Source organism: Malaclemys terrapin, chromosome 17 (genome assembly GCF_027887155.1).
Source record: "Malaclemys terrapin pileata isolate rMalTer1 chromosome 17, rMalTer1.hap1, whole genome shotgun sequence".
Taxonomy (NCBI): domain Eukaryota; kingdom Metazoa; phylum Chordata; order Testudines; family Emydidae; genus Malaclemys; species Malaclemys terrapin.
In genome coordinates this window covers 2,451,985-2,468,297 of record NC_071521.1, presented here as the reverse complement: position 1 = coordinate 2,468,297, position 16,313 = coordinate 2,451,985, and the positions used below count along the sequence as shown (strand labels likewise).

The window sequence follows — 16,313 nt, the reverse complement described above, 5'->3', positions numbered from 1 at the left end:
ATCATAGCAAGAACTGGGGAAAACTTCCACATGGGGCCTAAAGTTCACCACAATTTTATCCATCATCTGTTCCAGTGCAGTACACGGACCAACAGACTACACCCATAGTGTGTGCCATGCCCCAGGAGCAGTTGTGGGATTTCACTCGTTCCTATTTAGCGTTAGAGATGTCAAAAATCTGAATTTTTAAAAGCATTTGTTTACCATTAAAATTGGAGGGCTTAGTAGCAAACTCTAGATAATGACTGTCTGTCTTTTCTCTGTCCTCTTAGTCAAACCCTTCAGCATATTTTGCCTATCCTTCAGTGGTTGGGACACTCCTTTCTTTGCACCATCCATCCCATATGGCAAATCTGTCCGTCACTCCTGCGTCCTGCACTGTGGTTTGGATGGCGTGCATTTCTGGGTTAGGTGCATGGAGAGAGATGAAGAGAAGAGGGAGACTGCTATGGCTAGCAGGAAGGAGAGTAACAGGTTGTCGTTGATTCCCATTATACTTTGAGGGCAGTTCTTGACAAAGGCAGCATGAATGATGTGTAGATCACAAGACAACAAATGGGTGGGAGTATAGTGATGGCAAGAGCTGCTTTTCCCTGCAGAACAGTGTTTGGCTGTGCTGTGGTGTTGTACTGTCACAAGTGAAATTCTATTATTATGCTGTCAGGATGTTATCAAAAGTGCTGGTGTCAGTTTCCATGGAGACCCTCCTTGTTCCCAGGGGAGCCCAGGAATGGCATGGTACCTGGCTACGTCGGCTGTGATTAGGCTTGCCTGCTGCTGCTTGAAATGTACACGTGCAGATACACAGGAATTTCTAGAAGTAGTAGTGGCCCAACATGTACCTGTTGCAAGGACAGAAGTTTTGTAAGAGGCCATTAATCAGAGAGACTCCAAAGCACCGAAGTAGCCAGGAAACTTTGGATTTTCTAGGAATGCTTAGACTTGCACAGATATGCAACATGTACAAAATAGTGAGGGGTGACCCATAAATTCAGAGTGTTACAAGTAAAGAATGTAGTATGTGAATGCCTGATTTCTTCCTTGTTTAAAGCTACATTTTCTGCTCACTTTGTGGTGGATGTGAAATGGCCAAAATAATGTGACGAGTACTTGGGGGGAGGGGAGAAGGAGAGCTGCTTCTAGGATCTCCCCCCTTTAGCCTCCTGTTATCCTGGCCTGGTAGGGCAGAATTACTGCTGCTGCTTGGTCAGCTGGAGCCTGGGGCTGTCACTGCAATAGGTGTGAGCAATGTTCTCAACCTTGGGGAGGATGGGGCCTGGGATAAAGCAGCATGAGGATTGTAGCAAGGGGCTTGCTTTGATGCTCCACAGCTATTCCTTGACAACTGGGGAGTCTGTGGCTGGAGAGAATGCTTTAAAGTTTGGAAGGATTATGATGATTCAGAAAACAAGTGTTAAGATTCATTAAGATTTCCTGAAGCAAACTTGTCCTGTTTATTGCATAAGGTGTCCTGAAGCTCAGGCTGCTTCTCACAGTATTCCTCTTGCACAGTAGGCCCTGTGACCATATGGAATCCCCCTCAGACCTGACTCTATCCACTTGCTTCAGACCCTAGGAGCAGCTAACTTTGAGTCTGGCAGGACCTGCTTTCTGGCCAGTTCTTGCCTAGCTTCTCAGGCATCAGCAGCATCACGATAGCAACAGCTGTTGAAATGGCTTTTCAGGCTGGTAGGGGATCACGCCAATAACTGATTCACTTTGCATAAAATGAGTCAGTCAGTTTCCCTCATGCTGTGTGGGAAATAGAGTTGGCTGATAAGCAAAGCAATATTAATTTCTTATCCCACTTGGGGTGCTGTTAAAGAGATTAGACAACAATGTTGCTCCTTTCTGCTGTGGAAATCCCACTCTGCTGCCTTAGTCCTTCTTTTTTTTTTTTTTTTTTTTTTTAATTCCTCTAGAGAGCCTGGCATGATCAGCAAGAGGCTGCATTCCTGTAGCCATCCCTTCCCCTTGTGCCTCCAGGCACAGCTCTGCTCCCGGGAGGGGAGGGGGACTTCTTGTAAAAATTAATCATAGGCTATGTAGTGGCAAGGGAGAGGCGATGGGGTTTCCTTCTCATGTTGCAACAGCCCATCTCAGGGGCATTGCTGGACTCTGTTAAAGAACTTTGGTCCTGGGAGGTTGCAATTGTCCTTCTTTTTGAAGTTGTTGTTGGGGGTGAGGCTTCAGAATGCCTCTGTTTATAGAAGGTCTGATCTGCTATTCAGTATGTAGAGTAGGTGAACCAATTTACTGATCTGGGATAGGGTTCTCTGAAAAAATTCTTGACCGATTCAAGAGCAACTAAATGTAATGCCTCCTTGAGTAGCTTTTCATGTGGGCTGTATGCCTGCCTTGAAATTCCACCCTAGGTTTGTGTTGAATGCGTTGACTTCAAGGATATTTGTCTTCTCCCATGGAGTTCATGCCAAGCTCCTCGTGATACCCTCACAAAAGGCTCTTTGTTAGGGTGATATTAAAGTTGGGAGCATGTCTGGGTAATTTTAAAGATTAAAATCCTTATAATGTAGCTAAAAACAAATACATTCAAAAACATGGAAAGTCACAGTAAAGGTAGCAAAACCACCTTAACTCTGCCTCCACAGTGTGTCCCATGGAATGTGAGTTCTGCCATTTTGTTTCTTGCATAGGTGTCTCCAATAGTAAGTGTGATGCTGTCACCCCACTCACCTTTGTTCTGTTCATATAAGTGCTGTAATCCCACAATCTGAGCCAATGAGGGTTGGGTATGGGCATATGCCAGCTGACTCCAGTGACGCTCGGATAACCGACGCTCGGATAACTGGTTTGCATATGGAATCATAGGGCCTAAGACTGAGAGGTATTCAGAGCCATCTGTCTAATCCAAGATTTGAATTGGATTATTCTTGATTTGCCCTTGCTGCTGATTTTTGGAGACATTATGATGGCATCCCAAAATACTTTTGTCACATTAAATCTCAGTGAAATGCAATTTGTGGCCCCATCCTTCAAGCAGATATTCCATGTCCTTTTGTAAAAAGAACAGGCGTACTTGTGGCACCTTAGAGACTAACAAATTTATTAGAGCATAAGCTTTTGTGGGCTACAGCCCACTTCTTTGGATGCATATAGAGTGGAACATATATACACACACACACACAGAGAGAGCATGAACAGGTGGGAGTTGTCTTACCAACTCTGAGAGGCCAATTAAGTAAGAGAAATTTTTGAAGTGATAATCAAGATAGTACAGACAGTTTGATAAGAAGTGTGAGAATACTTACAAGGGGAGATAGATTCAATGTTTGTAATGGCTCAGCCATTCCCAGACCTTATTCAATCCTGAGTTGATTGTATCTAGTTTGCATATCAATTCCAGCTCAGCAGTCTCTCGTTGGAGTCTGTTTTTGAAGTTTTTCTGTTGTAAGATAGCCACCTGCAGGTCTGTCATTGAATGGCCAGACTGGTTAAAGTGTGCATCCGAAGAAGTGGGCTGTAGCCCACGAAAGCTTATGCTCTAATAAATTTGTTAGTCTCTAAGGTGCCACAAGTACTCCTGTTCTTTTTGTGGATACAGACTAACACGGCTGCTACTCTGAAACATGTCCTTTTGTGTACACTAAGCATTGTGCTCCCAGCCAGTTAGTGTATGTCTGCAACTAGAAGGGTGAATCTCCTTTAGGGCTATGGGGAAGTGGGAAGAGAGGCAGGCTCCAGGTGAACTGGCTTCTATAGCCTGTTTACAGCAGAAGTTCCCAGGAGGAAATATAGGGCAATTTCTCAGGGCAACCTCTCAATGCAAGCTCTTAAATCCCTTTTGTGTATTAAAAAACGCAGTCTGACATCCACAGGAGCTTTGAATTAAATGGCTATTCTCTCTGCCTTGGAATAGAACAGGCGTTGGGAAAATGGGCCTGCCTCTTGTAATTTAGGGAGGGGTCTATAAACAATTGTTTCATACCAAAGTTACCCTTTCACAGCACAAGCTCCAAGGAGATTTGGCTTATGGGGCAATCACTGGCACTGTTTAATTTCATTCCACGGACCATTAACTTCCCATTTCTGCCAACAGTAATAGTAGCTGCATAACCTAGTGTCTAAGAGTAACCAAACAATGATGTGTTGTACCAAAGTCTCCTCTTTTTTGGGCAGACCTGAAGTCTCTGCAGTATGTTCCTGACTGTGGATGATATTTAGTATCTCATTTAGAATTTGATGCATATAACTGCTTTTGTTGCAGTTTCCAGTTGCCTGCTTGAAAGCATAGGAGCTGCAAGAACCCTGCCATTTCCTTCGGGAGTTGTTTTCAGGGTTACAGTAAATATGTAGAGAGAGAGTCTTGTGTTTTAAAGATGTCAAGAGACCTGACACCTTGTGGTAAAAGGACACCTTCACAGAGCTTGGAAAACATGAATTCCTTTCCACTCTCTAAATCATGCATCTATACACATGCACACGTGTGTCTGCATCTGCACAGCCCACCACCATGTAAACACATTCTGTGAATTCACACATGGCATTAGTTCCCTCCCGCTGTTGCTGTACTTGCCTCATCCTGCTATGGCTGGAATTAGGGGATGGCTGCCACAATATGCAAGTACATACATGGTAATATGTTCTATGTATTATAAATGCACAGTCTATAGTGTTACACTGGTAGCTAAAAGCCTTTGCTGTTACACAGGTGTAATTCGTAAAGTTGAGTTTAAAAACAACAAAAAAACAAAAATGACCAAGAACTTAAAATTGGGTGGTAACAGACTGAATCCTAGTGAAGAATGAATCTGGTGATATTCTGAGCAAAAAAAAAAGCTCTCAGCTGTACTTGTAGCTGTTTTCCATCACTTCATGGAAATAGACAATCTAGACTTCAGAGTGATTTTTGGGGGTTATTGTGCATGCTGGTTGTGTTGTGTTGGGAGAGTTGTGTGTGTTTTGTGCAGGTGAAAATGAGGAGTGTATACTGCAGTGCAGGGCACTGTGTGTTTGGAGTGGTGGTGTGTGGGTGGTTTTGAAGAACTGTGGCAGTTCTTTGCTATTAGTCTTTGCTCTGCGGCAAAAATACCTTCTTAGCCCCCAAAAGACTCTGTCCCAAGGACTGGTGAATGCTAAGTGGCACCAGCCTATCCTCCCCGCCTCTGATACTAGTGTTGCCTTGTAGATTATATGACATTGCATGGGGTGGGTGGTGGTGATGGCAGGCAGTTCAAGGCACCAGATCTCTGCATTACTCTGCCATTCTCTCTCATTCTCAGTCAGTGATAAACTGACCCTTAGCAAATATTCAGGTTGTTGTCCATGTCTGTCTGGGAATTGTTAGTGTTAATGAAATGCCCAATCTTGTCTATGCAGGAGCCAAAGAATTCTGCCTGACTGTAAGGGGTAACAGAAGAATGGGTGTGGGAATATATGCCCCGCCCCCACCCCCTCCTCCAAGCAGAAACTGCTTCATGAGTTGATGACCCAGTTTAATCTGGTGTCTCTAGCAAAGTGCCACTTGCCCTAACGCTGCAGTGCCAGTAGGAAGTATGAACTCAAGTACTGGCCTGCAGCCTGAACCCAGGATCTCTTCTGTCTGTATTGCAGCTGATCTACCCGCAGAGACAGAACATAAACTTGCAGGTGTGAACTGGTCATAGAATATCACAAGTCCCCCCCCTTTTTTTTTTAAGAATACAAATGTTAACTTTAAAAAAACAACCACCCAAACAAAAATCTCTGAGTTTGCATCTCACATCCTGGGCTGATGGATGTATTCTTCAATTATTCTGCATTTATCTGTTGCAGAGATTTGCCTCAGTATGGGCAGAAGCAGTGGCAGTCCTATTTTGGGCGAACCTTTGATGTTTACACTAAACTCTGGAAATTTCAACAGCAGCATAGGTAAGAAAATGCTCCTGAGAACCATCTTCAAATAATTCTACAGTGTTCTTTTTGTATGATGGTAGTGCTCAGAGGCCTGGACTGGGGTCCGATTGTGCTGTCCCAGCACAAGGGGAGACAGTCCGTGCCCTGAAGAATTTAAATTAATTTAAACCAAAAAAGTTGCATATAAGCTTTTCTTTATGTAACCTTTTTTTAAAAAAACAAAAACAACTTCCCAGCCTGCTTACATGCACACTGCCTTAACCTGCTGAAGGTCTCTGCAGTGCACCTGTGCCCATGTGGAATGGATGCAATGTCTTGCTGCTGCACAAGCTCTGACCTTTCACACCTCACTGTACCCAGCTCTCTTGAGTGTTCTCAGGAAGCTGCGACCCTCTTTCACGTTATTTGTGAAACACAATGGTCCCTCCAGCTGTCACACATTTTTGGTGCTGTGGAATCCCTTGTTTTGCAATGTGCCCCTTCTAGTGTGTGCACAGCTCTGCCAGAGCTGGCTTGTAAATGCCATGTTAGAGTATAAAAGTTTTTCTCTAAGGGCTGTTGTTGCGAATACCCACATAAGTAAGGCAAGCAGGATTTGGTCTTAGAATAGTGTCTTGACTTGGATTTGGATGGGTTGCTGTTCTGGGAAATGCATGGGATATATTGATACTCTCCCTTTTCTCTTGCTTGAAATAGACAAGTACTGGACAATCGATATGGATTGAAGCGGTGGCAGATTGGGGAAATTGCCTCCAAGATTGGGCAGCTCTACTACCATTATTAGTAAGTGAATCTATTGCGGTGCCTGCTGGAGACAATGGTGTTGCTCATGGCCCATGCAGCACACATGGTGGTAGTTCCAGAACAATTTCCTTCCTGAGCCAGCAGTGAAGGATGGGGTTGGGAGGAACCATGTGTACTCTCGAATGACTGCACCTTGGTCTACGCTACAGAGTTAGGTTGATGTAAGGCAGCTTATGTCGACCTAATTATGTCAGTGTACCCACTACAGCCTTCCTCCGTCCAATGTAAGTGCCCTCTTACACGCACGTAACTCTCTCTCTCTCTCTCTCTCTCTCTCTCTGAGAGATGTACGGTGTATGTCGGTGTAGTTAGACACTGCACTACTTACATCAGCTGTTGGCTCTCATTCTTGTCAATTTTGCAGCTCCATACTGGAGCAATGAAATTGACAAGAAAGCCCAGCTGTCACTGGGGTGGGTGGGGGGTTCCAGCTAGAGCCCAGCTGCTCTCTGAGTTCCCTGCTCCCAGTCAGGCTGCCCCCTTCCAGCTCGGAGCACAGGTGCTGCCTGGATCCCCGCTTCTGGTTCCCAGACCAACAGCTGTCCAGGCTCTCAGCCCCCCTCACTGCCCCTCTTAAGTCAGTGGGAACACTCCTGGTGAGGACGCGCCACCAACAGAAAGAGGGGGTATTGTGGACATGAACCACTGTAGTAATTGTTGGTTGACTTACGTTTCTAGTGTAGACATGCCCTCAGGAGTGGTACAAGAAAGCCCCATGAGGGACCACTCACAGCATTTGTTACCCAACAAGATTCATTGCAGAATCAAAAAGTGGATCCCAAAGATGACCCTCATGCCCAAATATTATTCTGCAAGTTTTGTTGATGGTGCTAAAGGTCTGCCTCTTTGACCTCAAGGGTCACTTTAAAGTCTTCCATATCTGTTGCATTGACTTTGCATATTGATTTAGTTACTAGTTTGGGATTTGAAACCGTTGTTCCCCTTAAATCTCCCATGTTAACGTATCATCTGTATGTATGGGCATGAGGTACTGACAGCTGATCTTTGCTGCTGGCTTCCTTAGACTGTCTGAAATAAAATTGAAGCGCTGGAATCTCCTCCAATCATGTGCTGGGATTGGAAAACTTGCTTTTTTTTTAATGTAGCACTCACTTGAGAGAGAGCATGTTTTACCCACTCAATCATCTTGTGTGTCAGTGGCAGGGGTAGGGGTGACAGGACCCTCTACGTGGAGCTGTGAGATAATATGTTTCTCCCACAGCCTGCGGACATCTGAAACCAGCTATCTGAATGAAGCCTTCTCCTTTTATTCAGCAATTCGACAGAGATCCTATTACTCCCAAGTCAATAAAGAGGACAGGTATGACTGCACCAGTATCTTGTCTCTCTCGGCGCCCCTCCCCCCCCCTTTTTTTTTTTTTTTGAGGATTAAAGTGATGAGCAGAAGCAGCCTTGAATTGTAAACTGCGATTAAGGGAAAATAACTGGGGTAAGAGCAGCTCTGCAGAGGAAGTCGTTGTTAATCCTAACAACCCTGATTAAACACTTTATTGTAGAACCACCAGCCATGTCTGGAGACTAGAGGGATTAGCAATTGGGTTCAGCAGCAAGGAAGACCTTCAGCTGCTCATCTGTGTCCTTCCCAGCCTTTTTTATCAGTGCTGTCACTGGGAATTACCCACATAGTGTTCTAGAGCTGGGAGATTAACTTGCTCATGCAGAAACAAAGTAGAGGAAATAATAGGTCCCTTTATTTTTACTTGAAAATTCTCCGAAGTGCAGTGATGTTGGCAGTTTGGCAGCCTTACCACACCTGACTAGGATAATGTGGTCCTCCCCATTCGTTAACTATTTCAGAAAGCCTGAGAGGTGTGCTCCTGTGGGGAGCAATCCGGAGCAGGGCTCATTCAAAAGGATGCTGCGAGGTGTTGTCTAACGCTTCAGGCTCCCAAGCAACTAGGAGGATTCAGTATGAGCAGACACTGAACTCAAGAGGTTCTTGCTGTCAGTCCTGTGCTCTGGCTGGGAGGTGAGGTCAGTGGCTAGTTAGAATTGGGGAAGAAGTGATCTGGATTGACTTTTGAGAAAGATTTTTATTCTGATCTCTGCAATATAGAATTGCCTGCCAAGTTTGTTACAGGCACTCAAGAATTTTGGACTTGGTTAGCAGGACCTAGAGCCTTACTGATTTTCTGAGCATACCATCTGAAAGTCTGCAGATAGACTAAACAACCATTTTAGTGTCCTTTATTGTTGGCCTCCGATCTTAGCTTATTTTTCCTTGGAGAATCTCCTCACTCCAGTCTGGGTGTCTGAGCTTGTTCAGACTAGATGTGATTGGCAGAGATGTCCTCTTTAAAGACTGTGGCAAATTTATTTTACAAAGGTAAAAATGTGATAAGACGTTATGTCCCATAATTGAACTTGTAGATGTTTAATGTTTTGTTCTCTCTGATGGTTTGACTCAGTGGTCCAGAATCTCATTTGTGATCCATCAGCAGATAACACAAAGGAGCCAGGTTCTGACCATAAACTGGCAGAAAGCCAGTAAAGCCAGCTCCTGCACCAACCATCCACATCTCACATTAGAATAGGGGATGTGTGCGAGACAGCACAGAGCTCTGCTGATCCTTAGCTGATATGTCGGGCCCTTTAGGGATTATGCCCAACAGGTCTAAATAAGAGCATCTCCTACGTTGCTTGAATTCATGCTAGGGTCAGCACAGATCATCTTTTTCCATGACCACTGCATTGGTGTTTTCTTTTTCAGGCCTGAACTGGTGGTTAAGAAGCTGCGTTATTATGCAAGGTTTATAGTGGTTTGTCTTTTGCTCAACAAAATGGATGTTGTGAAGGACCTCGTAAAGGTAAATTAATGATATGAGGACAATGGAAAGTGTACGTGTCCATGCAATACAGGCCACTAGTCATGCAGAGCTTTTCTTCCTGCATATTACGGCATCCAGGATATCTCTCTTTCAGTTGAAATCTCACACATAAGATCTCAGCTGCTGCTGTTCCTGTTAAACTTGCAGCTTTAACTAAACCTGGCCTTGGGATCTGCAGTGGGAGAAACAACATCCTGATGTGTTTTGGTGTTCTGTGCCTCATGTAGACGTAAATGACCTGAGCACTTGACCAAAGAGTGGTTTTGCCATTGGTGGAAGGCAGATGTCATGAAGTTGGGTTTGGATAAACCCCATACAGTGTGGATATGAATATCACACTTGTTTCAGCTGTCTGAATGTTTGGGGATCTTCTCTCTAGCCTTGTACACCTCCCTCCTCCCAAGCCAGTAGCTCCCACCTCTCTCTCTGACCTCAAGTCTCCATGACCCTCCCTCTCCATGAAATCCCTCCCATTTTGATTCTGTTAGCCCTTCTGCTCAGCACAGTGCTCTGTTCCTTTCCAATCTGGTACTTGGAATCTCTGAGGTGTTCCTTGCAAATGAAAAGAATCTATCGTGATCTTCCAGAAGCCAGATTGGGAAAGACTTAAGACATTAGGGGACAGGAAAGATACAGAATCTGTGTGCACGCATGATGGGGGTGAGGGAAAGACTTACCTTTCAGAACTGCTTCAAACTTTGGGGGACAATAGATAGATAGGGATTAGGATACAGACCAGGGTATGTCATCGAGCAGCAGTGCATGTTCAATATGTTTTGGACCAAATTAGATACTTTATTGTGTTTAGGGAAAACGTTACACTCCAGTGGCCTGCTGATTTCCACTTGACGAGATTTAACATAAAGAGAAAACATCCAAGTAGGCATGGGTGCCTGGAGTTGGGTGGCTGTTTCTGACAATAGTCTTGCTTTCCAAAGAGTAACGACAGGAACGCCAGACTTCCCCAAGAACCTTCCTACACTGCTGCAAGCCACATTCTGGTGTTGGCAGTTTTATGTAAGCTGCATTGCTCTTTGCCTGTCTGGATCCAACGGGACAGACACCAAAGAGCTGCACAGCACAAACTAGCAGAGGAGACAGCTGGAAAGGACAGACCATTCACTTACAGATCAGGAACCTTAGATTTGAGTCAGCCCTTGTGATAGCAAGAATTTACAATAACCAGTCTGATAGCATTGTGTGGGTGTGCCAGTTAATTTTGTGTCTGAAATGAGTGCCCTCCCTTGCTCTTGGGTTTGTTTGAAAGGTGTTTGTGTTCTCAGAGTGCAAAGTAAGGGTACCTGGAGTCCTGTCTCCTGAAGTAGCACATGTTGACCAACTTCTTGGCCATGTTCCAGATTGGATATGGCCGTGTGGGTAATGATATCTAAAACTTCTATAATTAGATTGCTTAGATGTCTCGTCCCTGAAGTGCTGAGACCGCCTTATTTATGAGAGATGACTGCCTTAACTTTCAAAAGAGTTATTCATTATTCCTCTTCCTTTGGACTTTCTACCTCCAGGAATTATCTGATGAAATTGAAGATTACACTCACCGCTTTAACACTGAGGACCAGGTGGAGTGGAACCTGGTTCTTCAAGAGGTGGCGGCTTTTGTTGAGGTGAGAATGAAGGAAACCTTGGTCTCTGCAGTTTGTTCGAAAGTGTCCTTCGTAAAAAGCCCTCTTGTTTTAAAAGTAAAACATGGGAACTTGTCACTGCAGATTGTTCTCTGAGGCCATGCCATGGGGAGCAAGCTAGTAAGGAATGGTCTTGTGCGCAGGTGTGCCACACTCCTCTCCAATCTGCTGATGAAATATTCTGCAGTAGCTGAACTGTTAAGGAGACATCTGTGTCAGACCTGCTCAAGCAACATAAAGCTAGCAGCTAGTGGAAGCATGAGGTTGTGACCTGCTGTCTCCCCACCTCTCTTCTTACACCTGGTGTTCAGGTGACCCTGGGATCAGAACACAGCCATTGGCATAGTAACTGCTGTAGAAGGACTGCCAGCTACAGGCCCATCTTTGTGGGAGGCCTGCTTCTGACTGTATAAGTAACTTCCAAATCTATTCTGATGCTTGCAGTACTGGCATATTATTCTGGCAATGCATAAGCAATATGTAATGGAAAATAGAGTATAATCTTGGCAGTTATACTGGCAGTATGTCTTGGCAGAGCTGTAATATTGCCCTTTTTATGTCTTGCTACAAAGAAAAATGAGGATTTCTTCTATAAAATAGGAGACAGTTTCCTACTTTCTTCCATTTGCACAATGTTTTTGCACCTACATATGTACGAATACCCACGCCCCAGTATTTAATCATTATTGGATTGAAATGCTGGACTACTGTTGGCTTGGTTCTTTCATTATTTCTCTCTATGAAAGAGGAGAAATGTAAATAATGCAGGATTTTTCTGCCGTGTAGAAATGTTACCAATGATCTGCATGTGGATTGCCTGCTGTGCTTGTGTTAGTGAAGTTCGTTTCCCCTGATTCTGGGAAGCGAAGTCAGATGGCTTATCCTGCACGGGTACATTCTCCTCTCAACTGCACTTAAAGTGCTACAACACAAATATTTGTGTTTAAATATCCAAGGTACTTTCTTCTAGTCCAGTGTTTCTCAAACGGGGGCCGCCGCTTGTGTAGGGAAAGCCCCTGGTGGGCCAGGCCGGTTTGTTTACCTGCCCGGTTCGCTGCTCCAGGCCAATGGGACCCGCTGGAAGCGGTGGCCACTACGACCCTCGGCCTGCGCTGCTTTCAGCAGCCCCCATTGACATGCAGTAGTGAACCGCAATCGGGCGGACCTGCGGAGGGGCAGGTAAACAAACCGGCCCAGCCCGCCAGGGGCTTTCCCTGCACAAGCGGCGGCCCGAGTTTGAGAAACACTGTTCTAGTCCCTAGGAGCAGCTCCTTTTCCAAGCTGGAATTGCTCTGCGGCCTTAGGATCTAAAAGGCAAATAATTAAGACAAATAAAGTATTCTTCACTTCAGCTATGGGATGTCTATTATGAGTGACAGGACATAGAGTTCCTTTTGCTAGTGGTCGTGGACCCTGTGGGTGTCCTTGGAATTCATGCTCTGTGCTGGTTTATCTTTCCAGGCAGATCCTGTGATGGTTTTAAATGATGACAATACCATCGTAATCACCTCCAACCGACTGTCTGAAACAGGGGCCCCATTGCTGGAGCAGGGAATGATCGTGGGACAGCTCACTCTTGCAGATGCATTAATTATTGGGAATTGCAATAACCAGGTAAAGGAGACAACAAGGAATTGTTTGTATGTTCAGTCTTCAATTGGAATTGAAAACAGTTCATTTTTTTTTTCCTGATTCTGCTAAAGGAAATTGCAGAGTCCAAAAGAGGCAAATACAAAATCTTTAGCAATGATGATAAGTGACTGTAGATGAGCTGAGAGTTTGGCAAAACTGAGTGATAACCAACAAGAACTGTCCTTTGTCCTGTTCTTTCGAGTGTATGTCCCTATGGGTACTCCACCATAGGATATGCTCGCAGCCGAGTGCTCTTGACTGGAGAATGCAAAGCAGTGTCCGCAGGACTGCACTGCACAGAGCAGCGCCTTGTGACTCCAAAGGAGGGTATATAGGGAGGCCTGGACCCACTGCCACTCAGTTCTGTCTCAGCCGGCTGCAGCTCAGTATGGAGAGATTGCATGTCCACTCATTCTCAGCTTCCCACCTTACTTAAATGTAGTGATTCTTAGTGTCCCCTCCCCCCGCCCCCGTCTTTCAGTCCTCTGTTTTGGTCCATTAGCCTTCTGGGTGATGCTGAAGACCCTGGGATTTAAGTCCTGCCAGACCTGCCTCAAGTCTTTTTTACTCTAGCGATGGGCATTTGAGCTGCTTCAGAGCCACCCACATCCCATCGAAGCATAGGGTCTGTGCATTGTTGAAAGGTAGTTTAAAGGTAGCAAAGGCAGAGAGTAGGCTGAAGTGCCTGCTAATGGAACACTCAGAAGCTCCCGTGGAGGCTGTTCACTTCCCCCACCGTACATCAACCTCAATCCCAGGGTGCTCCAGTGGCTGTTGCAGCTCCAGGAGCACCTCCAGAGGCTAGGACTTCTGAGAAGAAGCCTCATAAATCCCACTCTCAGGAGATCTCTCATTCCTCAAGGGGTACAACTGGGTCTCTGTCTGATTCTGGTACCAGTACCGCACAAGAAGCAGTATGAGGAGAAGTCTTCTAATAAACAGTACATGCAGCCATTTCCCTGAGTACCGACTCACTCTTGTGCATTGAGATGCACGCTGGCTTCCCACTCATGTTCCACTGTCAATGTCTTTCCTGCACCAGAGCTCTGAGGTCAAAAGTTCCTCTACAAGCCTCTCTGGTACCATGCTTTCCTTTTCAGCCCAGACCCCCTTCTCCGGGTTCCAGTACTGTCCAGACTTCTGGATACCATAGCCCATGAGCACTCTCCAGATTTCTCTCCATGGAGGACCTCTTCTATAACTGGAAGAACCAGAATCTCCCCTGTTACGGTCCTCTTAAACGCTCCATCCATGGTACTGCATGAACACCTCCAACCACAATCCTTCCAGACTGAACCTCAGCTGGACTCCAGTACTGGCACCTATATCTTTTCTGTTCCCCCTTTCAGCCCCAGGGATGATACTGCTTTCGACTCTAAGGTCCTGGTACAGGGCTCTTTCTTTTGGCACCATACCATCACACCCTGCTGAGTCCATATACGATCTTATGCTGATGACCTTTGGGCTTTCCAACCCCTCCCCCCCCGAACTGCCTGGCACAATCCCTCCAGATCCTATGACAAGAGGTCCAGGAGTCTCAACACTCCTTGGTGGACTTTCTAAATATCACCTCAAGAAAATTGTTCTCCCAATCAATGAGGCTCTGTTATCGCCTATTTGCACAGTCTAGCAAACACCTGCTACTATCCAGCCCACCTGTAAATGATCAAGGGAATGGAGTGTTTCTTTTTCCTCCTCCTTCCCAATTCCCTGGAGGTGGATGCGGCTAATAAGAGAAATCGACAAACCCACTTCAGACTCTCTCTCCTTATGCTGACCCTTTTTCTTGAGACCTTGCCTCCACGCTACTTCTTACCCCCAGTCCCCGCCCTTGTGCTGCCTCTTCCCTGTAAGACCTCGTGCCCCCCTCCCCCTTGCTGCTGTGGTACATCTACGGATACAGGTAGAAGACGGATTGTGGGTTGATCCTGGTTGATGCGGATCCACGTTTTTGTATCCGCACAGGGCTCTAGGTATTGGAGGTGATTAACGCGGGATATTCTATCCACTTCCATACTAGGTCTCCCCTCTTCCCCCCCCGTGGCACCCTCATTCTTTGTCCCTCTTCAGGGACCCTCCTCACAAAGATCTCTTAAAACAAGGGATCCACAGTCTCTCCTACTCTTGGTCGGTCAGACCTGTTCCCCCAGAGTTCATTGGAACAGGGTTTTATTCCAACTATTTCCTCATTCCCAAGGGGGCAGAGGATGGAGACCAATCCTCGACCTCAAAGAATCCTGGACACCGATATCCTTTCCCAGCACTTCAGCATGGTGACACTAGCTGCCGTCATTCCAATTAGATATGGGAGACTGGTTTGTTGCCCTTGACCTCCAGAATGTCTACTTTCATGTAGCCATCTTTCCTCCTCTCACTCCCTCCCCGCATCCCACAAACATTTTGTACGTTTTGCAATAGGCTCAGAACACTACCAGTACCAAGTGTTGCCAAACACACTTTAAACACAGTTTGCCTTGGACAAAGGAATGTGTATTTGTCTGACAACCAGGTTGGTCAGACAAGCAGAGATAATGAAGATATACTTACATAAAAGATAAACAAAACCATCAACCTAGCAAGTAGGGGGGAAGATACCTCTTAACTGTTAATGATGGGGGTCTGAACCTCAGATGATAAGTAATTGAATCAACTGATTGAATACAAATTACTGTATTAGAAAATTGTTTTTAGTAAGGTCTTTTATGAAAGCCTGTGACTTACTGGTGATTAATATCATAATGCATACATTTTGGAAATACTATGAGAAATTTATGGATACTCACTGATCTGCTTCAAAATCTGTGACCAAACACAGGGAGAAACTGGTTTTCTCCTGAACTCGAGGGAAGGCAGCTATCAACCTGTCTCCAATGTAAATTGAGCAGTGTGGAATCAAAATGGGGAGACTTATTTACATATGACTCAACAGGGATGTAGAGAGTGCCCTGACAACACTGTGGCCCCGTATCCCGCTATGTGCTTACCTAATCTACCTGTGTTCCTCAAGACCTTGCTTAAACTGCAACAGGAAAGGGAGGGTTATCCTCATAACACCATTCTGGCCAACACAAGTGTGGTACTTGAACCTCCTTCACCTCTTTTTGGCAATGCCTCCCAGATTTTTCTCTCACGAAGGATCTCCTGTCCCAGAACTCTGGGACCCTGATCTGTCTGAACCCCCTCCCCCCTGAATCTGAGCGCATGGTTCCTAGATGGTTCTTGAGCATGGAGCTAATATGTTTGGATAAGGTCTAGTCAGTTCTCCTATCTAGCAGGAAACTTAGTACTTGCAAAACTTACCTTCAAAACTAGAAATACTTCCATTCCTAGTGTTCTCTGATGCTGCTTCTCAGTTATTTGCCCATCCCAGTACAGCCAGATCCCTCCAGGCTTGCATGACTTGTTTCCCCGGTATGGCGGCCCCCCAATAGGAATTTCTAATTTGGTTCTCAGTGCCCTGAGGAAAATCTCCTTCGAACTGATGGCTACCTGTTCTGTCCTCCACTTCTCCTTCAAAACTTCGTTCTTTATAGCC

The 16,313-nt window shown here is 45.4% G+C and overlaps 1 protein-coding gene across 5 annotated transcripts in view; it reads left to right on the top strand.

The window, feature by feature from the left end:
* SCAI (suppressor of cancer cell invasion) overlaps positions 1–16,313 on the top strand; it is a 94,735-nt gene that overhangs the window by 52,144 nt on the left and 26,278 nt on the right. For all 5 annotated transcript variants that reach the window (XR_008442614.1, XR_008442615.1, XM_054007347.1 and 2 more), the window contains exons 4-9: positions 5,773–5,868; positions 6,550–6,636; positions 7,880–7,978; positions 9,389–9,485; positions 11,030–11,128; positions 12,608–12,760. Coding sequence is in view for 3 of the 5 variants with exons in the window: in XM_054007347.1 (XP_053863322.1) it covers positions 5,773–5,868; positions 6,550–6,636; positions 7,880–7,978; positions 9,389–9,485; positions 11,030–11,128; positions 12,608–12,760 (631 nt within the window). In the remaining 2 variants the exon portion in view is untranslated. The remainder of the gene's footprint in view (positions 1–5,772; positions 5,869–6,549; positions 6,637–7,879; positions 7,979–9,388; positions 9,486–11,029; positions 11,129–12,607; positions 12,761–16,313) is intronic.